This window comes from Quercus lobata, chromosome 12 (assembly GCF_001633185.2).
Source record: "Quercus lobata isolate SW786 chromosome 12, ValleyOak3.0 Primary Assembly, whole genome shotgun sequence".
In the NCBI taxonomy this organism is placed as follows: domain Eukaryota; kingdom Viridiplantae; phylum Streptophyta; class Magnoliopsida; order Fagales; family Fagaceae; genus Quercus; species Quercus lobata.
The window spans coordinates 18,299,373-18,322,547 of NC_044915.1; the positions used below are offsets into that span (position 1 = coordinate 18,299,373).

Sequence of the window (23,175 nt, forward strand, 5' to 3'; positions counted from 1 at the left end):
ATCTAATTTTGGTTTAACACAGACGCACGACGGCGCCAGGGAGAGAAAGGGGAAGGAGAGATTGACGCTAGCCTACGCGACACCACCTCCCTCTGACCTGTCGCCGGTGGAGACCTAAGCCCTAGCCACCACCGACGATAGCCCAAGCCTTAGTCACCGTCGGCAAAAGCCACTGAGCCGCGTCCCTTCTTCCCTCGCACCACTGACCCGCCTCCCTCCTCCCATCTCAGGTATTACACTTTTTCCTATGGTATCTCACCTCAATTTAGGTTCGTGCATGATTTAGATCCAAAGTTTTTGGGATAATTTGCATCATAGTTTAGTGAACATAAGATTAGGACTTGGTGAATTTAACAACAACAACGTTGTCAGTGCTCCAATAGATTTAGATGGATTAAAGTCAAAACAGATGCTCAAGGATTGCTTGTTTTTTACTAGTTTTACTACTGGTCGTAAAAGTCCTCTTATGTTTCTTTTCTTTTAGTAAGTGTTTATTTCATTTTCAAATTTTTTATGTTATTTTTTTATTTTTTTTTTATCTTGGTTTGGCTGCGTGAGGCCTATTCCTTATGTTATCTTTGGCGCTGTTTCTTTGAGTCAGGAGTTGAATGAACCTATGCTTTCATTCCATAAGTCTTCAGCTGAAAGTTTTCGAAGGCCTCAGACACTGCTTCCACCTGTATGTAACATTTGCATATAATTCATGGTCATAGAGAAATATCCTAACCATATAAATGACTTAGCAAAATCAATGTCTTTATTTTCCACAAACCAATTCAGGCTTCTTAGAGTACACCCTCACTATCATATCTTGGTAAAATGCAGGCAACAAGTGGCTGATGCGATCATCTTGGATTGAGAATACCTCATCACTGTCATAATCCTGAAAAAGTCAAGCTGTAAATTCTCACAATGGGCAAGTAATATCATGTCCTCTAAAAAAAAAAACTGTTCCTGAATTATTAGTCTGAAGGATTAATATTTAAAAGCAGTGCCTTTAAATTTGTTATTTGTGTTAAAAATTGTAAATTTGTTATTTGTGTATGATTATCCAAATGTTACCAGTTGTGAATGTTAACACAGGTTTGGCATTGAATTCTCTACTTTTATTTAGATATTGCCAACTTGATCTAGATGTTCTGATATGATATCTTACTTTGGATTATTGAAGATTTGTCATTTTCAACCATAAATATATTCCCTTATTGTGAATCTTACTTTGATTTCAACTGGGTCACTAAAATCTTACATGGATAGAATGCCATGCCACTAATTTCCATGTAAGATTTTTTCTCTATGACCATGAATTATATGCAAATGTTACATGGATAGAATGCCAACAATTGCATGGAACTCGAGTTCATTGAGCTCGAGTTCCAACAATTTTTTTTTTAATTTTCAGTTTGTTATAACACGATTTTCTACAAATCGAGTTTTATATTGAAACTCAATTTTGAGAAAATCGAGTTACAAAAGATGAGCATTTCTCTAATTAGTTTGAAAAAGAGGGCAGAGGGCTGTATAATTTGCACGAAAAGGGCATTTGCCCAGATTCCCCAGTGAAATCTATTTAACTTAAGGAGTTAAGGTAAAGCACTTAAGAATATGTACTTAAATTTTTTTTTCATTTTAATAATTCTTTGAAATATAGAAAATGAAAGGAAAACCAAACTAAGAAGATATGGTGGACATAGAGGAACTCAATTAAATGCAAAACCTAACAAAAAGGTGAAAAAAGGAAGAGGAGTCCTTATCTCTTCTAGCCAACACCATTTCATTAATTTAAAAAACATGAACGGTCCTTATCTATGATAACACATGTGGAGTGTCCATAATTAATGTTCATAGCAAGCAAGAGAGGAAGGTTGTGGGGTCTTCTTGGCCCCTTCCAACATAGATATGAATGTGCCTTTTAAAAAGCAACAGAAACACCATCTCAGCTTGGAAAAATTCAAGCCTGTAAATGAGAGGGCGTGTCAGTATTCTATTGCCTAGATTGCTCAAAATTGTCCCAGAAATTTTCTTTTCTTTGACATTTTATTCTTTGAAACAATCATATTTTGACATCTGTCCAAGTTCAACTGAGTCCATCTGATCATGGCAGCCTTAATTGAAAATCATGGGGCTCCTCTCTTTAAATATACTACTCCTACTTTTAAAAGGGTCTTGCTTGGAGACATTGTCAGTGAGGACCCTTCATGCTTAAACAATCTTCAATGTCTTCTGTCACCCCAAAATTATACAAACAGAGATTTCTACTCAAGCCAAAACAGAAAAAGGCAAACCCAAAAACATTAAATACGAAATTAAAAATTACTACTAATTACTTGCCTCTTTCATCATGTGTTATATTTTATTATTATTGTTGTACCTAATCTACAAGACAATATATTATATGCATTATGCATTATGGTAAAACTTACCAAGATGCATCATACATGCCATTTTTTTAGGTATTAGTCTTTTTCTTAATGCCCAAAAGCAGAAAGTAGAAAAAAAGAAAAAGAAAAGAAAAGCAAGTAGTGGTTGTTACTTGTTAAACATCTATTGGTGTTCATGGAGAACAACTGTAATAAGTGGAACTTAAGAAGGAAGTCTAGCTTGGTAACCCTTTTATTTCAAAGATTACTATTTGCCCAAGTAAACCTAACATTAGTTAAACAACATCAAAAAGCTCAAAGAGCCTTTTTTTTTCAAAGATTACCATTTGCCCAAGTAACCTAACATTAGCTAAACAACATCAAAAAGCTCAAAGTGATGTGTGTTATTCAAACGACCTTTTGTTTCTTTGCCCCTTGTACTAAGAAATGAGATAGCTTCAACATAAAAGAAATTCAGAAAAGAAAAGAAAAAAAAAAAATCACATCAAAGAAAAAACAGAGAGAAGATTTGATTTTCAAAGAGCAAATCAATGAGTAAGAGAGTGTCAATTCAACCTACGACCACGTACGTATCATAGAATTTTGGCATTGACGAACAAAAAGTTTTCACTGTACTAGGCTACTAGCTTGGGTGGTATCATTTCATCTCATATCATGGTATTTTGGCGATAAAATAGTGCCTAGGCTAGGCTAATAATGGATGGTGGTGAATCTAACGTGCGCTGAGAATGCGGGCACGTAACATGATTAGTTGATTTCTAGCGTGAATATCGGAGCCTCGAAAAAGCCTCTCTCCGCAAAGTGCTAAACTAATACATGTACTAATACACTAAATGCACATACAGTTTTAGTATTGACGGGAAAGTGTATTCTCTTATCTCATCTCTCTTCTTTTATATATATATATATATATATATATGCATGTGTTTCTCAAATAAAAGAAATACATATACTAATACATTACAATATAAGTAAACACGAAGAGCCCACAGACACATATTTTGTTTTATTGAATTATTTTCTGAGATCATTTTTTTTTTTTTTGGTAATTACTTCAATAATTCAACTCATTTATTTTCATTAAAAAAATTTCATCACCTCATTTATTTCAATTGTTTTAAAATTTTTTTAATAAATCAATTGTTATAATTTTAATCATTCATATATATTTATAAAGAATTTAATTATTCTTGAAAATGAAATTTTATTTATGTTTGATTGGTGAATAGAAGCATACGTTTGAATTTAATTGAAAAACATAATATATTGTATATAAGTTTTGCCTATAGTTTTTGAAACACTACAAAAGATACTATTATCATTTTCTTTTTCTTTTTTGAAACCAAAGTTACCATTATCATTGGGTTTTCAGATGAATCACAACCCATACAAGCCAACATAATTCTTTTTATTATAAATATGGTAGAATTTAAATCTATGGCATACGCTTCATAATAATTGCTCTTAGACACTAATTGATTTTTGGTATAGGCAAGGTTTAAACTTTGAACCCCAAATTTTTTATTTGACAATAAAAGACTTTACATGTCAAAGTAATTGAATGATAAAAATATCTTCAATTTATTACAAATAATAATCTTTTTTATTCCATAAAGATTCATTATAAATATTTGGACAATGGGTTTACAAGGTTTTTTTTTTTTTTTTTTGGATAAAATTGGGATTACAAGTTAAAATAATGAGAAATGATATGTTCACAACATTTTCACAACAAATGTTATGTGGCAAATTGTTACAAATTGTTATTGGTGGGGTAAAAATTAGAATCGAGAGATGCTATGTCCACAACATTTTTACAACATTTTCACAACAAATCATAGGTGGTTAGTTGTTATTGGTTCAAATTTGAACCTAACACTAAGATTACATTTTTGCCCCAACAATAACAACGAGTAACAACCTGCCACTTAGGATTTATTGTAAAAATATTGTGGACATATCATTTCTCATTAGAATTAATAACAACTAACCACCTATGATTTGTTGTGAAAATTTTGTGGACGTAACACCTCTCATAAATAATTGCATATGGTTGAATAATTATCTTTAAGATTTTTTTTAGGGGAATAATTATCTTAAGTTTGTAAAATAGTATCCGTGAATTATTTGAAGTAGCTTATATTGGATATGCATGTCAAGAAAAAATAATATAAGTTAAGCATTATTTAAGTTGTTAGTTGCTACATTAGATGAAATAAAAGAATATAAAAAAAAAAAAAAAAAAAGAAACACAGAATATGCTATCAATTTTTGGTTTTTTAAAGATATTTTTAGAATTTCTAATCTAAAAGAAAATCTGAGTTACAATTATTTTTAGAATTATAGTTACTGTTCATCTCTAAAATTTATTATTTTTATTTGTTTGAAAAATAAAAAAATAAATTTCAAAATTATAATTGTAAACACAAATTTTTCTCAATTGCAGAAAATCAAACAATTGAAAAGAAATAGGTTTGCAAATATAAATTTGTATTGATGTATAATGAGTACAATCTCTATTTCGATTCTTTTACAAAAGAATACCCTCTGATTCTATCTTCATTGAATTTGACTCAAACAAGAATCTTCTTGACTTTAATTGGAAGATGGATTGATCTGTCTTCACAATAAATCTCTAGCTTCGAGCTTAGTAGAGATTTATTGTTCTTCAAGTCTTCGAATGTGAAGGCTATAGGGTTGAAGTTCTTCGGGGCTTTAAAGGCTTGATCCGTTGAGCTTCAAAGATTTGGGTTTATTGAGGTTTATGGAGGCTTTTTAGCTTAATTCCAATAGAACTTCAAAGAACTTGAACAAGAGATCTTCTTGATTTTGATTGGAAGATGGATTGAACTGTCTTCTCAACGAATCTCTAGCCTCTCAACGAATCTCTAGCCTTGAGCTTGTTAGAGATTTGTTGTTCTTCAAGCCCTTTGAATGTTCTTCAAGTTTTTCAAAGATGCTTCAAGCTCTTCAAAGATTCTTGAGACAGAATTTCTATAGAGCTTGGACCCCTTGAAAACTTGGTGTCGAAAATGAGAGGGGATGTCCTCTATTTATAGTGATTTTAGAGGATAAGTTCCACTTCGAATTGATATACTTGAAAGCATGTAGTAGACTTTTGATTAGTCCAAATTCTTCTTAGAGATAATTATCTCTATTTATCAATTTTGACAAATATCATATTTTGATAAAGATAATAATCAATAAAGATAAATAATTATCTCTATTTAATTTATTTTAATAAAGATAATTATCTATCAATTTTGAATAGAAAATTTATCTTTATTTTATTTATTTATAAAGATAATTATCCATAAATTTTGAATAGAAAATTTATCTTTATCTTGTGGGCCAAATGACACTTGGCAGATTTTAATATGCCAATATGATGTCAATTTGGATGACACATGTTATCATTTGACTTGATTAATTTAATGACATATTAATTTGGAATTTGTCACTAAATTTTTGATGTGGCATTTTGTAATTGGCTTGACAAATTTTTGCTTTCTACAATAATAGATGCAAATTATTAACCTTTACCCAAAAAAATAGAAGAGTTTGGATAAAAATAGAAGAGTCTTTAAGCACGTGCATGAGCGCGTGCTCACATGCTAGTAGATATATAAAATCATTAACTTTTGGCATTATTTTAATTTTCAGATTATAAAATTGATTAAACAAATGATAAATTTGGAAAAAAAAAAATTCGCTGCTATCATCTAGTATTTTGGAGCTTGGCTTTACACCATTATCCAGTTGGAACATAGTGGTGGCAGTTTTCTATGGGATACATGAAGTCGCATCATTATTGGTGATGATAGGCTACTTTATCGAATGCCTCTCCTCTCACCGCCACACTCTGCTGCATGATCTTTAGACCTAAGATGTGTTCTCTAACTTTTGTTACCAATAAGATCATGATTTAAAATAAATAAATAAAAAGACAGGTAAATAATCTTTACCATCTGTAATTGTATATACATAGGGTGTCTTACAATATGTAGTGTGGATCCTTAAACTATACATTTAGTTGTTGCAAGAGATACATTCTCTCCTCCTCCTCCTCTTCTTCTTCTTCTTCTTCTTCTTTTAAATTCTCTTTTCTTTTTTGTTTGTTAATAACTTAATTATCCAATTGTTACAATAAGAGGAGTGATTCAAACACTAATTCTCCTCATTAAAAAAAAAAGTGTCACTAAGTTACAAAATTCTTGATTTTTTCTCACTCACTTAAGATAAGACCATACATAATCGACCAACTAATTAAAACCCAAAATTGTTGAACAATATCTAAAATTGATTGTTTTAACAGGAAACTCTTGATGACTTGAATGCTATACATAAAAACAATGAATGAAATCTTATTAATTTTCTTTTCATTTCTTTTGCCAAATTTTGATATTTTCATGGAGTAAGATTTAGGTTTAAATAAACTCTCATCATTTTTTTGGATAAGTTAATGAACTATGGGCCTATACCCGTGGGTGACTAAGATAATTACATCATTAAAAAAACAAAACAGAAAATATTGGTGACTTAGACGAATAAAAAAAAGTAAGGTAAATTTCACTAACGACCCCTAAGGTTTGGAGTAATGCCAAGTAGGTGCACAACTTCTCAAAACTAACCAATTTGGTCCCAAGTACCACTTAATCTCTAAACAAATTTAACAGATGTTATTTTTTTAACTCTCCATTCTCTCTCTTCTCCTCTCTGACCCAAACTTCTCTTCTCTCTTCTTAGTTGTGTCGAAGGTACCGAGCCAGAGCTGAGTTCGGTTCTTTGGGAGCCGAATCTCAGCTACCCATTTGCCCCAATGTCGCTGCTTAACCCCTCTGTAAAGCTTCGTTGGTTTTGGAGGGGAACCCGTTTACTTCATTGGGATAGGTTTGGGACTCAAAAAGTTGAGGGTATTTGAAGAACAAGAACCATGTTGTGGCTATTGATTTTGTGGGTAAAAGTGTTGGTTTTGGAGGTGGATCTGGGTTTGGATCTGGTGGATCTGAGATGGGGTTAGTTGGTTTAGCCCAATCGAACCCGGTTGCTCGAAACCTATAAGGTTTTGAGTCGAGAACCCGTTTGAAAACATGTGGGTCATCAAGGTGGAGCAACCATCTAGGTATGAAGAAGAGGGCTGTGTTTGGGTTGGGACTGAAGGAGAGAAAGAAAGATTGTTGTAAGAAGGAGAAGAGAGAGCAAGTGTTGAAGAAGAAGAAAGAAATGGAGATTGAGCTTCAGAGGGAGAGCTTGGTGTCGGTGTTAAGGAAGTACTTTTCATAAATGGTTCAAATGCTTCCATTAGCTCACCCCCAAAGGGTACTGATGACTGAAGAGGTCTACTACTGTAGAAATCCATCATAGCTGCCATGCCTTCAAAACACTTAGAATATTTAATTAGACCAAACAAAGAAAAAATAACACCAACCTGGTTCTTATCAAAGTTAAAGAACAGGTTTTTGGTTTCAAACACAAAACAAAAAATCAAAATCAAAGTAGAAATATCTGAGATAAAGTGAGAAGAGAGAAGAGAAGTTTGGTCAGAGAGGAGAAGAGAGAGAATGAAGAGTTAAAAAATAACATTTGTTAAGTTTGTTCAGAGATTAATGACCTATTTGGAAGTTTAAAAAAGGAGGGAGAGTAGAGTAAAGGGAGGGAGAGTAATTCAATTACCTTGTTTGGAAGTTTTTTAAGGAAGGAAATGAAGGGGTTTGGAGGGATTTCAACTACCTCTAACTCTTCATTTTTAATTCTCCCAAATTGGAGAGATTTGGAGGGAAAGTAAAGTAGATAAATTATTAATCAAATGAATTCTCTAATTTACCCTTTCTAAATTAACAAAATTACAAACCAATTATATAAATAATTTTTGTTTGTTTCCTGAGAAAATTTAAAGTGAATGAAAAAAAATCTGTGGTGATTTGGTTGAGTCTACACTACATTACCAGTTTCTTACAGCACTGGATAATTTCTCAGCAAGCCTTTTTATATATTACAATTTGAGTTCGAAATGCAAGCGAATCAAAAAGCAAGTTTCAATAACTCGTTTCTCATTGAATTGAGAGCAATAAATAGAGTTTTTCCAGTCGACGAAATCACCGATTCCTTCTGGTCCGACACCAACAACAATATCAATTCGGGTCCGATGATACGGAGTGAATCCGAGTGGGCGTTGATGAACTTTGTCGAGCAGCGCATGAAGTTAGAGATTCCTCCTCCAAAGACTCCTGCTGCGATCGTTGCCGACGTGCTTTCACCGGTGGAATCATCCTCGTCGAAACCAGACAAATTCGACGAACTCCTTCATCTGCCATCGAATCCATTTCCGATGGCTCTGTTGATTCCGATGAGTATCGCGCAGTTCTCAAAAGCAAGCTCACCCTCACTAGCGCTGCCGTGGCTCAAAGAGTCTCTCTTTCCCTTTATTCATGCATATATATGTATGATTGACTGATTATCAGTTTTGATTTTGTTTGGTATTGGAAATTTTTTAGTGCAGGGAGCGAATCAAAGGGGCCAAATCCGTCTCAATTGGGATCTGAACCTAATGGGACAGCGTTTTCAACTTTTCCTTATCAAATTATGGATTTTAATTCTATTATAGGGGTAAATTTTTCTATTTAAATCATTTCCTCTCATTTCCATTCTAATTTTTAAAACATTCAAACAAGAGGAAGGGCTAATTACTCCCTTCCCCCTTACTAATTTTAAAAACATCCAAACAAGGTGGATGATAATTATTTCCCTCTATTCTCCTCTCCACTACTCTCCTCTCCTCTACTCCCCTTTACTCTCCTCCCTCTCTAAACTTCCAAACAGACCATAAGTGGTACTTAGGATCAAATTGGTTGGTTTTTACTAACTACCCCAAACCTCAGGGGTAGTTACTCAAGGGTAGTTAGTGAAATTTACCCAAAAAAGTAAGAAAATTTAAAATATGAAACAAAGGATTGAGGTGGAGATAGTTTTAGTTTATCACAATGATTTAAATTTTTTAACCGAAAATATTTTGGCTACCAGGTCTTACCTAATTTACCACCTAAGTCAAATCGAAATGGTAATTTTTTTTTTAATTTTTGTGTTTTTAACTGTACCTTTTTATCTCAAAAAATAAAAATCTAAATATTTTTTCACCTACCCAAAAAGTATGCCCCTAGTTTCATTGAACTAGCTTCGTGATTCAATAATTGTCCCCAATTTATTATTATTATTATTATTATTATTATTTTTTTAAGTGTTATAGATTCTATCTTTAAAGAGATGAATAAGTAATACCATGGTTTATACTTTATATAACGTACAAGAAGTTCTGAATGAAGACAATAATCTAGACCTGTTTGCCATGTTTGTTTGGGCAATCTAGAATAGGCGAAATCAAATTCGTACCAATCAACCCTCTTGCCCATTATAACAGCTTGCCCAAGTCTTTAGAGATCGCTATCATCAATTCCAAAGTCTCAAGGGAGCCCATACACCGGTTCTACCACGCCCTCGAGCGACTTGGAAATTCCTTCTAGCGGATTGTTTTAAAATTAATTTTGATGGAACTGTTTTTAAAGCTGAAGGTCGCGCCAGAATATGAGTGGTAATTAGAGATGAGAACGGTTTGGTGATTACATCCATGTCTCGAAACTTACCCCTACCACACTCTGTGGCTAAAGTGGAAGCTATAGTGGTAGTTCGAGCCCTCAAATTCTCTTTAGAAGTTGGAGTGGATAAAGTTGTGCTAGAGGGAGGCTCTGAGCTGATCATTGAGATAATTGAATCTACAGAAGAATATTTTTGCTCCGTTTGGTAATCTATTCCAAGATGCAAAATATATGTTTGCAACTTTCAAGTGTATGAGATAAAGTTGTTTGAGATTTTCTCATGCATACCCAATGCCAAGGCAATAGTGTCGCTCATAATCTTGCAAAACATGCTAAAAGTATCATAAATCTTATAATTGGATGGAAGATGTTTTACAACAATTCCAAAATGTAGTGCCTTTTCATCTTAATAAAAGTTCTAGATCTTCTTTCTCCAAAAAATAATAATAATCTTCATCCTCATCTTACATAACAATTTTATACTCTTACAACTGTAATTTCATTCAATTTGTTTCTTGAACAATATAAATTAATGAAAATAAGTTGTCTAAACATTCACAAAAATCAATTGAATGTGACTTCTCCTAGCTTTTGCAATAATCACTAATGCCGTAATATGTTGTATACAAAAGGAGGTCCCACTTGAAATACATTGGAAATATCATAATGTGTCACTTGAACTACAAGTCTACAAAGCTCTTATTATACCATTGTTGATCCATGGTACTACAAAAGTTTATATATATATATATATATATATCCCTTCCCTCCTAATGTTACAATGACCTATGAAAGGTGATGATAAATTCTTATTAATATATATTATAGGTCATCTTTATATTATGGATGATAATTCTTATACACTCCTTATTGTATATCGTACAAACATATCACCTATTTTAAGTTCTAAAAGTGAATATCAATAAAAACTGTGGACATCACTAGTGATATTATGGGCAAATGGAATTGGAATTTATATCAACAAATGTTTATGTGAGGGAACAATTTAATCCCAACTCCCAACATCTCAGCCAGGCATGGCCCTGTTTGGTTTTTTTTTTTTCATCACTCATCACTCCTCACTTAATTTTCGTTACTCGTCACTCGTCATTTATCACTCAAAATACCCCAATTTCTTATACCCACCCGTTTGGCACACATTACTCAACTTGTCATCACTCAAAATTTTCAACTTTTTGTGGGCCCCATACCTATAACTTGGTCAGAGCAAAGCTGTTAGCCTATCCACGGAAGGTTTCTTCCCCATTTTTTTTTCTCTTTTCTCATTTCCCTTTCCCCCTTTAGCCCACATACTCTCCCAAAGCACAAACCCGAACCCATAACTCCAAAAGAATCTCCCTTGCTGATCTCCATTGTCCGTCGCCAATGAGCCAAGGTCTCAGTAAACAAGCATTCATAGCCAAGTGAGCCAAGGTCTCAGTAAACACAACACAAAAAATGGAGGAACATGAAAAAACAAAAAATATCAAAATAAAGCCCAGCAGCTTCGGGCATGTAAATAGATGGAGGGGTTGAATTTGGGTCTCATTGGAAACAAAAATTGGTGAACGGAGTTATGAATGCTTGTCTCAGGCTGAAGGTGTTGATCGGCGAAACTAGAGCTCTGCTTTAGTTGTTGTGGGTTTGGGAGAAGGAAAAGGTAAAGTGAGATGAAGAAAGTGAGCTTGGGTAGTTGGGAAAGTTAAGCCAAAATATCCGTTGAAGCTTCTGTAGGTTTGTAGTGATGTAACTACACACTGTTGTGGGACCCATTTAGAAAGAAAAATTACAAAAATTACCACTGAGTTAATAAACTCATAACTTGAAAACAAGCTTCTAGTGTTTTCGAAATTGGTAACTCAAAACTCAAAAAACTCAATTTTGTTTACTTAGGGTCTGTTTGGATTGAGCTTATTTTTGCTGAAACTGAAAACTGAAACTGAAAACACTGTAGCGAAATAATTTTTAAATGTGTAATTAGTGCTGAGGGACCCATTTTTAATGAAAAATTCAAAAATTTGCTAAAAAGTGTAATTTGTGGGTCCATAAACAGTGCATCTGAGCACTGTTCATGGAAAATCTGGTCAACAAATGCGGCTTGGAAAAAAAAAAAAAAAAAAAGGAAAACGCAGAAATAGTGAACGTGGACGCGCAAACGCGAAATCCAAACACAATCTTAGTAAACAAACAAAAAATCATCCAAACAATGTTTCCTTATATGAACCCCACGAATTTTGGGTTATGAAGTAACAAAAGTCGCTCAATTTTGCAAAATCCAAACAAAGCCATACCCACCTAAAAATGCTCCAAACCACAGCTTACCAAAAGATTCGAGAAGTTAAATTATCATCTCACGAGTCACGAGAAATAAACACCTCCCAAAGCAATCAAACCCCTCTGTTTAAGGCAATGATTGGTTAAAAAGATCCAAATGCACCCCCGTACGACACCAAAACGCTAATTAGAAAATTCAAAAAAAAGAAAAGAAAAAAAAGCCAGCTTTCAAGTCTTTAACCTAACATACACTACTAAATTACTAATTACTAAACATCTTCTCACTCACACACAGTCTCTCTATCAAAATCTGCTTTCTTTTTAAGCTCTATCTTTTTCCTTATTATTTTTTGTTTTTTTTTACATATTGCAAACCTCTCTTTGAATCCAAGTTTCACCCACTTCTTGGTTCTTTCAAATTCAATTTTCCTACAATTTGTTTCCCACTCACTCAGTGATTCGCTTTCATGGGTTGTTACCAAATCTTGGATTTAAAACTCCCTACTATTGCTGCTTGATTTTTGTCTCTGTCTCTCTCTTTTAGTATAGCTTCTTCTTCTTCTTTTTTTCTTTTTTTTTTTTAAAGTTCTCTAAACCTAAACACATAAGTACATTACAGTATTAAAGACTTGAACTTTATGTAAGTTCTATTCTCTCATAAAACCCCATATCTCCAACCAAGTGGGTTTTCTTTTTCCTCCTTGTTTCTTGTTTTAGTGTTGGTTTCATGACTTTTTTTGGGTTCTTGGTTTTATGAGGAAAACTAAGGACAAGAATGAGATCATATACTTCAATTCTGCTTCTATGTCTGATATCTGGGCTTCTTTTTGTGACCTGTGATCCCTTTCCATCATATGAAGGTATGTGCTCTTTTTTACTTTTTTTTTTTTTTTGGTAACTTTTCTTTCTCAGATCTTGATGTTTTGTTAAGATCCATTTGGTTGCTGAGAAAATGTGGGAAAGATGTGAAACCCAAGTTGCCAATGTATCTTCTGAATTTCATTCAGAGTATGACTTAGCTATAAATATGACAATCAGGCCAAATTTTAAGTTTCAAAGCTGTGTACTTCTTATTTTATTTTCTCTTTGTCTGCTATTTTCTTTTACCAAATGTGGGTTAGTTTTCTTGAAGTAGTGTTGGCGTACTTTTGTTAAGTAAATCTTGGATTTTTTTTTTTGTTGTTGTTTTGAGATGTGTACTATATTTGCTTTTTTTGAAGAAGACAAAAGTACTGCATTCATGTACTTAATTGCTACTTCAAAGAAGGTTCTCTTACTGGAAACTCTGTGTTTTGCACAGTTGAGGCCCTCACAACCTTTAAGGAAGGTATATATGAAGACCCACTGCTGGTTTTGTCCAACTGGAATGCCCTAGATCCAGATCCTTGTGAATGGTCTGGCATTTCGTGTAATGGTGCTCGAGACCATGTTATAAAGCTGTAAGATTTCATATCTTCCTATCTTAGTGTAAATTGTAGAGTAGTCTTATTTGCAATTAAATGCAGCTGATTAGGCTAATACATGCTTCCTTTACTTTATGGAATTCTGTTCTGCAGAAACATTTCTGGGTCATCCTTAAGGGGATATCTTGCACAAGAATTGGGGCTACTTGCCTACTTGCAAGAATTGTATGCTCTTGCTTTTCTTTTTTATTTATCCCCTACAACTGAAGGTTTTTGTTTTTGTTTTTTTTTTTTTTAATTTATTGAGAATACGATGGTTAAAGCTTTATTTCATGGATTGATGGTTTGTAGGATATTGCATGGGAACAATCTGATTGGGATAATACCTAAAGAAATTGGCATGTTGACATTCCTCAAGATTTTGGATTTGGGGATGAATCAACTTTCGGGTCCAATTCCTCCAGAGATTGGAAATTTGACAAGTCTAGTGAAAATGTAAAAAGAATTGGGTTGGTGATCTGTTTAAAGTTAGGCTGTGTTGGGTTCTCAGAATTAATTAACTTTTGTTGTTGCAGAAATCTTCAGTCAAATGGATTGACTGGTTTAATACCTCCTGAGCTTAGCAATTTGAATCATCTCCTAGAACTTCGGCTGGACAGGAATAGGTTTCAAGGAAGTGTTCCTGCTGCTAGCAGTCCAGATTTCTCATCTGATATACGTAGAAAGTAAGTAGAAGATACTTCAAGTGGAAATGTTTGATTAAGTTCTGAAGATGATGCTCCATTTAGTGTGCAATTCTGGTTGTGGATGTGTGTGTGTGTGTGAAGATGGGTACAATATAAATCTTAATATCCCAATAAGAAGAATTGATCAACTGATGCTAAAAAGTATGCATTGCATAATCTGCTTTCCTTGCAAATTTATTGAGTTTCAGTATATGCATATATAATATAGATAGCTCATACACAAGCAGTATGGTGTCATCAAATACATCTACATCTTTTTTTTTTGAAAAATTTCACCTGTTAGAGGGGATTTTAAAAAGATTCTTTCTTCTTATCATTTTTGTATAATTAATTTCATCTTTGCTTTGGCAATGGATATGGTAAACTGCTCATATGTCCTGTGAATATGGAAATTTATGTTAGTGTCTAGTATTGAGACAAGTCATCGCGAGTAATGTTCTTGGGCTTCATTCAAATTTGGTGTATAGTGATATTAATTTTAAGATATTAGGTGGCTTACTAAAATGGAAAATGTTGTGTTACTTAAACCTGCTTAAGGTTTTGATTTTATTAAAGTGCATCTCTTCAATTCTGCTTCAGGTATACCTCAAGTGCAAAGGGAACTGGCTTCTGTCGCAGTTCTCAATTACAAGTTGCAGATTTCTCATACAACTTCTTGGTTGGTAGCATACCTAAGTGCTTGGAGCGTCTTCCAAGGTCCCTTTTTCTGAGCTTTTCTCATGCTTGCTTCTTTTTGCTTAAGTCTTCTTTTACTTGACATTTTCCATACAGGTCAAGCTTTCAAGGGAACTGCCTCCAAAACAAAGATCCCAAACAACGTTTAACCGGGCAATGTGGTATATTAGTTTTCCCTCGTGCAATGCTGTTTATTGGTACACATATACATATAAGTTTCAGTAAATAGTAAATGCAAAATGAAGAACAAACCCTTGAACATTTAAACTTGATGACAATATATTATGCTCTATTCTAAGTTCTAAGCAAACTAGCTTAATCAATTTTTCAAGAACATCCTAATTTGCAATTGGCTGATCTCACTTCTGCATTGGAACTGAACTCATTCTCACAATTTTATAAGTCTTGTGGCCTATAAAAATTCATTTCTAACTATTGTAGTTAGTAGTGACAGTTTTTCTTTTGTAGGTGGTGCTCCACCTTCCAAAAGCCATCCAGGAGCCAACTCAAACCACCGGCCAACTGATAATATACCCAAGCATCAGGGGGCATCAAAACCTACCTGGCTTTTGGCTCTGGAAATAGCAACAGGAACCATGGTTGGTTCTCTCTTTCTGGTTGGTATTATCACTGCTCTTCAGAAGTGCAATGGCAAATCTTCTATCACAATGCCCTGGAAGAAATCAGCAAGTGGAAAGGACCATATGACTGTATACATAGGTTGGGTTCCTTAGCTCATGCTACCTCTGCCTAAATGCATTTGAAGTTCAGAAGACTAGAAGTGTATTGAAAAAAAAATCTATTGGTTAATTTGGTGGGTTTTCTTTCAGATTCTGAAATATTGAAAGATGTTGTAAGATACAGCAGACAGGATCTAGAAGTAGCCTGTGAAGACTTCAGCAACATTATTGGCTCCTCACCAGACAGTGTGGTCTATAAAGGTACAATGAAAAGTGGGCCTGAGATAGCTGTGATATCCCTCTGCATCAAAGAAGAGCATTGGACAGGCTATCTTGAGCTTTATTTTCAGAGAGAGGTAACCACTATTATTACTGCAAAAAACTGTAGCCTAAAGCATTTAACGAAAAATACAATCACAGAATGTAAGATTTGGCAATTCAACCATGTTCAAAACAACTATTTGACTTGAAATGCCATTCAGGTGGCAGATTTGGCAAGACTAAATCATGAGAATACAGGAAAATTACTGGGATATTGTAAAGAGAGCACTCCCTTTACAAGGATGCTTGTTTTTGAATATGCATCAAATGGAACACTGTATGAGTACCTACATTGTAAGTCAAATTTCGTAATTGCAATGTTTGTCTACTTTAACCTGCTTCACTGGAAATTTATTCTTTTACGTGCTTCACCAACTCAAACCCTGAGCATTTATCTTTTATTGCAGATGGAGAAGGATGCCAATTTTCTTGGACTAGGCGTATGAAAATTATTATTGGCATTGCACGTGGACTCAAGTATCTTCACACAGAACTTGAGCCACCATTTACCATATCAGAGTTGAATTCTAGTGCCATTTATCTTACAGAAGATTTTTCCCCCAAGGCATGTCCCAAGCCTTTTCTTTTTTAATTTATTTTTTTTATCGTGACATAAAGAATATCTATTTCCTCTTCTTAATCCAATGGTAAATCAGTGAACTTTCTTTTTGTCAGAATAATAATTCTTGTCACTGTTTATCCATTTTTTAGATAGTGTGGTTTTTAATACTAGTAAAAATGTTTTGATAAAACTCCAAAACCCTCTTCATAAATCCTTTTGTACTGGCTATTCTTCATATAGAATTCTGAAGTACATTCATCTGCAGCTGGTTGATTTTGAAAGTTGGAAGACAATTCTTGCAAGGTCAGAAAAGAATTCAGGTGCTATCGGCAATCAAGGTGCTATCTGTGTTCTTCCAAATTCTCTGGAGGCACGCCATCTGGATGTCCAAGGCAATGTGTACGCTTTCGGTGTACTTATGCTGGAAATAATCAGCGGAAGACCTCCATATTGTAGGGAGAAAGGGTGCTTGGTAGATTGGGTAAGAAACTCTCTAAATTATGAATATTTATGACTATGACAAGCTTCCTTTTAAATTAAAATGCGATCTTAAAGGGATGGTTAAAAAGTATATAATAGTTTAAGGTAGTTAAGGCACCAAAACTTCTCCTGCTGCAGGCTAAGGAATATCTTGACCTGCCAGAAGTTATGTCATATGTGGTGGACCCAGAGTTGAAACATTTCAGATTTGAAGACCTCAAAGTTGTATGTGAGGTAGTTAATCATTGCATTAATCCCGACTCCAGCAAGCAGTTGTCCATGAAGGAACTGTGTACCATGTTAGAGAGTGGAATTGACACATCAATATCGGTTGACTTTAAGTCATCTTCTTTGGCATGGGCTGAACTTGCTCTTTCTTCATAAATAAGTTGAAGCTAACACACTGTAAAGCAGGAGTATACGGTAGTTCATTTTTCTTTCTTTTTCTCCCACCTCAATTTTATCTGTTCCTTGTAAATGCTTCCATGCGAGAGGAAAAGTAAAGCTTCAGGCATGACAAAGTCTTTGTATACGAGTAGTTAACTAGTAAAGTTCTGAGATTAATTGAATAACAATCTTCTTAGAAATTGTTCATTGGGTGCAAATCAGAAATGAATTTATTTTACATGATGGAACATTGACTTTTGAGTTATTTCTGATGCGGTGAGCTGTTTTTGACTTTTCCATTTGACCAGCATTCACCCTTCCCCCACTTCCTCAAAGAAGAAAAAAAAAATCTACAAACCATGCCCCTCCTGTTTTCTTGAGCATCAAAGCATTAAATATAGTCACAATCAAAGTGCTTTGAAGATGTGTCTGGTTCACGTTTATCAATTCTGTCTTATCTATCAACAACATTTTGGCCTCAAGTTCAGGGCTCTTATAGAACAAATTCTAGGGTTCTGTAAGTAGTTAAAGGAATTTTTGAATTTGAAGAGTTCTTACACGATCAAAAGATCCAGCACTGTTAACTACTTAACTTTAGAAGGATACTACCATCTTGAAAGATAATTTCAAAACGTATAATAGGATTTACAAATAATAATTCACGGGACAAACTGTGCAACAATACATGAGAAAAACTGTGCTCACACTACAGCAAAATAACCGACTTCTTCAATTTTTTTGTTCTGGTTATTATTTCATCAAATTCTCATTAAGATGCCCTGAGGTACAACTAGCTTGTTAGGCAGACCAAGATTAGAACTTATGAAAACGCATCTTTGATTGAATCGAAATCTAGGGCCAATAGATTTGGAAGGTTCGCAGCATATGACCATCCATTTATATGGGAAGTGGGAACCCAGTACCTAGTTTGATATCACAAATTTTGATCATACTTCCACATCTTGGCCTATGAGAACAATACTGCAATTGGAATGCAATGATTGCAATCCCTTTCTGCAATCTAGCATGAGGGGTAAAAGAAGATAAAGAAAGAAGCATAAAAGGTATAACCTGACCAAAACTGTGCTCACATTTAAGCAAAATATCTATAGAACATATTAATCATAGGTGACAGTTTACCAGAGGTCTCATTCAACACGACAAAGCTTTCACCACTTTGGTGGCATTAAACTTTTAAATATCAAAGCCAGTTTTGATACATTTTCCAAGAAAACAGAGCGAACAAAATTTCAGTTAACCAACTAATGCTTAGAACGAGAAAAATGGTTGTCATTAGGATTCCTCTTTCCACTGAAAACTGCTAATGCCTTTCTTACAGGAGGCTGCAGGGGGGCTCTTTTATCAACATGGTGGCCGAAGTCATCTGCAGTGAAGATGCCGTCTCCCTGAGAATCAAATATACAGTAGTCTCAGTTATGATTAAGACATGATCTCCAAAAAAAGGAAAAATTACAAATACAAGAATCAGCAGGTACACAAACCAAAACAAACCTGCTTATTCATTTTCTTCTTTGTCTTGGGATGAAGAAACTTTTGTGGGAGTTGATCTTCACGCAAGATGACATTCTTGGCAATGGCCTCCCTTCCACCCTGGGGCAAAGGCAGTGAAAACTGCAGAGGGACAAATGTCAAAACACATGCATGCAAATAGCCAGTAAAGCTCCAATCTGGATTCTAAAAGGCCTTGAGAATGAAATATCCACCAAACAAATCCAAAAAATACTTATCCTCTATAATGTATTAATATTTTCATCATAATAGGTAGGAACCAGTAAGGAGGGGTTAGTTTCTGTAACCAAATGGCAGGAAGCAGTGATGATAAGACAAAGTACGCAACAATCAAATGGTAGGAACAAGATAGAGAACACTACGCTTATATAGAACAAGTGTTTGCTAGTTAGAAACTAACAGAATTAAGCTACAATTAGAAGCATAATAATTCCTGTGAGTAGCACATTTGAATCGCCAATGCACATAATTTCTACGTTTCTTTATCCAAAAATAGGGGATGGATGAGAGGAAAATAAATACAACAAAATGCAAAAGATAACTCTAACAAGTAATGACCCAATGAAGTGTATATGAAATATAAACCTGTGCAGCTGTCGTATCTGCATTCCTCCAGGTGCCAGCAAGCGTAAACCCATTTGTAGAAGAACATTTTGCATTGTGAAGTCACTAGTTACACAGGCCACACTGGGCTCAGACAACGATCACAGCATCCAGCTTTGCTCACTACTACCATCATCAGCATAGGATGCATCAACACTTTCATCGGCCTGGCTTGACATCTCCACATGATCCAATCCTTCATTAACCATATCAACCTCAGCTTCATTGCTCTCAAACGAAGCCCCTGCTAATTCAGGGTTGCTGGATCCAAGCCTCTCAGAAGATATGTCCAGCTCATTCCCCTATGGAAGAAGACCATTCGACATGTCTTCTTCTTCTTCCAAGCTCATTTGTTCCAGAATCGTAGATAGACTTTCATCACCATTCTCCCCCTCCTTAATCTCATTTTCCAAGCTTCTACCATCCTCAACAACATTGCTATCCCTATTTTTTTCAGCATCCTCTTGAGCCATCGCCTCATAATGTTCACGCCTAGCTTTCCTTCTAAGAAACCGTCTATGAGTACTTCGACTAACAGCAGGCATCTAATCACCAGCATCCTCATCAAACTCTCCTTGAGACGCATCAATGCCACTCGCAACCATCTTCTTCCCTTCAATCGTTACCTCTTTCTTCTTTGACAAAAATCTCCTAGGCCTCACCCCACTTACACCCTCTTGATTCTCAGAACCAACCTTCAAGCCATCCTCCGACAACATTCAAGTTCAAGTCCTGCAAAGGTAGGATTCTCGAATTGGAATTGGACATACCACCATCCCCAACTGATGCACGGTCTAATGCTTCCCATTCTCCCAAATTGGGCACATTGTAAACCCAGCCTGGAGGTAATCTTTTTCGCATTGACCACATGGACAGTCCCTAATATGTTTGGTCCCATGAATCTGAGACTCCAATGTATAAGTCAATGCAATGCAATCAATTTTAAATCAACATCTGATAGCGTCTGTAAGTCACCGGTCGCCCTCGCAAACTTTATAACTATCAAATTAAATTTCCAAAAAAATAATAATAATCATCAGAGACTATCATTCTAATTCGAGATTAATTTTCAAATATATGTCTATTTGTCTACATTAAAATATTAGTACTCAGCTAGATTAAGATCAACATTTAGTTTCTCGAGAAAACGATTATTATTATTATTATTATTCATTTTCTGGGAAAGTAAAGAAATGGAAGGGAAAGGGAAGAAATACCTTTGTTGAGGGAGGAAGGAGAGGCGGTGACGGGAGGCAGGGTCACGGACCTCAGCCATGACCTTAGGGACGGTGACCAACTTGTCGGCATTGCGGGTGAGTTTATCACCGCCTTCGATTAAGGCGTTGGCATCGACTACGGCCACCGCTATGCCCTTTGTGGAGTTGCAGTTGTTGTTGTCGATGACGAAGACTTCAGTTGAAGGGGTTGGGCTTTGGAGGTGGTTGGCTCTTCACTATGCTGCTCCGAATTGGTGCTGGAGCTGGGGCTATTGGGTTTGTGTTGTCCTCCATGGTTACGCTAGAGAGAGAGAGAGCGCTTAAACCCTAGAAAGCTAAGGGAGTTGTAGTGGGGAAATGAGGAATGCTACGAACGATGTCGTTTTTTATTTTATGGTTAAATGAGAACTAATTCAAGTTTTAACTCCTAAATTTGACTTCCTTTTCTTTTAGGTGTCTTATTTATTTATTTATTTTATTTTTGTAAGATTTAATATAAGGACTAGGATGTCAATGGGTTGGCTCGAGTCGGGTTTGTGCTCAACCCGTACTCAATCTAATCTTGTAAGGTGATAGAGAACTAGACTTGTTGTTGATCGATAAGGGAGGCAAGGTTGAATTCTCATTGATTGACGGTCAAATTTGGGTGAAACTGGTAATGGGAGAGAGAGGCAAAGCAATAACAGAAATGTGTGGATCTTTGCCGAATTTCACTAAAAACGTTGCCAAACATAATGAAACTCGCTGAATTTAAGGGTTTTTACTGTCAAATTGGATCAAGTTGGATTTTGGAGGAGGAGACCTGACACTTGATTTGCTGGTATCGATTTTTGAAGGTGGAAATCTGCCATCAACCATTGGAATCATTGGATTGAGTGAAGGTTGTTTTAGGTTTGGTTGGATGGCTTGGGTGATCGGGTTTGTTGGACAACCCTAATAAGGATTAAGGACCAAGTTTCAAAATATACTTCTCTCACCCAAAAAAAAAAAAAAAATCACAATACTCGCTATTTAAAAAATAATAATGAAATAAAAAAAAGAAAAAAAAATCTTGTAGGAGGTTTTGAGGACCTAATTTTATTACCAATTTGGTATCAGATATTTGAAATATTGCGTAAAGAGTTATTGATCAAAGGCAAAATTCAAGCACAATTTTTTTTTTTTTGGTAGAAAAAGCAACCTTTATTTTCTTTTCATTCTACACTTTATTTTGCCAAGAATCAATTTAGTTTCCAAACCAAAGGCCTTAGTTAACAATTTTTCTAACACAAGAGGTACTTTTTTGTCAAGCAAAGAGCCTACAAATAAACTTGGTAAATAGATAGGGTTCAAATCACTTCTCATTTGGCCCAATTAGGTTTGCTTTAAAGTGAGTTGAATTAAAATAGGTGGTAAAACCTATGACAATTTGTTGGCGAGTTAGATTAACTTAATATGACATGTATCTTTTATCACATATAAAATGATTAAATATATAAGTAAATACTTTAGCGTTCTCTTTATATTCCTTTCATTACAGTACACAATTTTTTTTTTTTTTTTTTGGGGAGAATGTACAGTACACACTTAAGAGAGCAAAAAAAAAAAAAAAAAAAAAAAAAAATCCTTAAAAGGGTCCTAATTGCCTTCTAAAAAAAAATTAACTTTTATAAGGATTTCGTGTAAAACACTAAAGCCTACTCTTTGCACCCTCTAATAAAATAATGACATATCAACCTCTTCAAAATGGGACAATAGGATCCTATCAAAAAAAAAAAATGGGACAATAGGAAATACCAGTGTACCACATGCAAACACTAACTATTAAAAACCTTTGCTCACTATTCAGTATTCAGTGTAATAAAAAAATAAAAAGAACAATGACCAACATGTCAAAACGCTGCTGTAGAAGCCATCAAAGAACCTAACAAGAACCCCTTTGAGTAGGAAAAGCCTCCAGGAATGTTCTAAAGCTCCAGGTTTGTAATCTTTACACAAATTACTATGTCATTTCACTAATCATTAGGGATTATATATGAGTGATTATTCAGTATGCTTGGAGTACAATAACACTGTACTTTCTCTTCTTATATAAATAATATATCCCAATACTATTATACTCGAACACTATTCATTAATTTTATATTCATTCTGTCACCTTATAGGATGAATTGGTTGAATGACTTTGATAATTGATCATCTTCCTTTCTTTATTAGTGTAATTGCACTCTGAAAGAGGTGGTAATACATATTTGTACAACTATCTTACGGTTAATGCTTTTTTGGTTGCTAAGGCTAAGCTAAGCTTGACGTTTGCTAGGCTCTCTTTTTTTTTCTTGGATGAAAAA

General features: G+C 34.6%; 1 protein-coding gene and 2 pseudogenes across 1 annotated transcript; 1 reads left to right on the top strand and 2 right to left on the bottom strand.

Annotated features, from left to right (window-relative positions):
• Positions 1 to 7,068: 7,068 nt before the first annotated feature.
• Positions 7,069 to 7,752, bottom strand: LOC115970329 (annotated as a pseudogene).
• A 4,733-nt stretch (positions 7,753 to 12,485) lies between these two features.
• On the top strand, positions 12,486 to 17,752 carry LOC115971603 (probable LRR receptor-like serine/threonine-protein kinase At1g63430). The gene is made up of 13 exons (XM_031091603.1): positions 12,486 to 13,104; positions 13,545 to 13,683; positions 13,801 to 13,872; positions 13,999 to 14,142; positions 14,223 to 14,372; positions 14,973 to 15,089; positions 15,165 to 15,229; positions 15,537 to 15,788; positions 15,899 to 16,104; positions 16,231 to 16,363; positions 16,477 to 16,634; positions 16,897 to 17,112; positions 17,250 to 17,752. The coding sequence occupies exons 1-13, from the start codon at positions 13,020 to 13,022 to the stop codon at positions 17,493 to 17,495; spliced, it is 1,983 nt and encodes a 660-aa protein (XP_030947463.1). The 5' UTR covers positions 12,486 to 13,019; the 3' UTR covers positions 17,496 to 17,752.
• Positions 17,753 to 18,565: 813 nt separating this feature from the next.
• Positions 18,566 to 20,939, bottom strand: LOC115970331 (annotated as a pseudogene).
• Between the last annotated feature and the right edge of the window lie 2,236 nt (positions 20,940 to 23,175).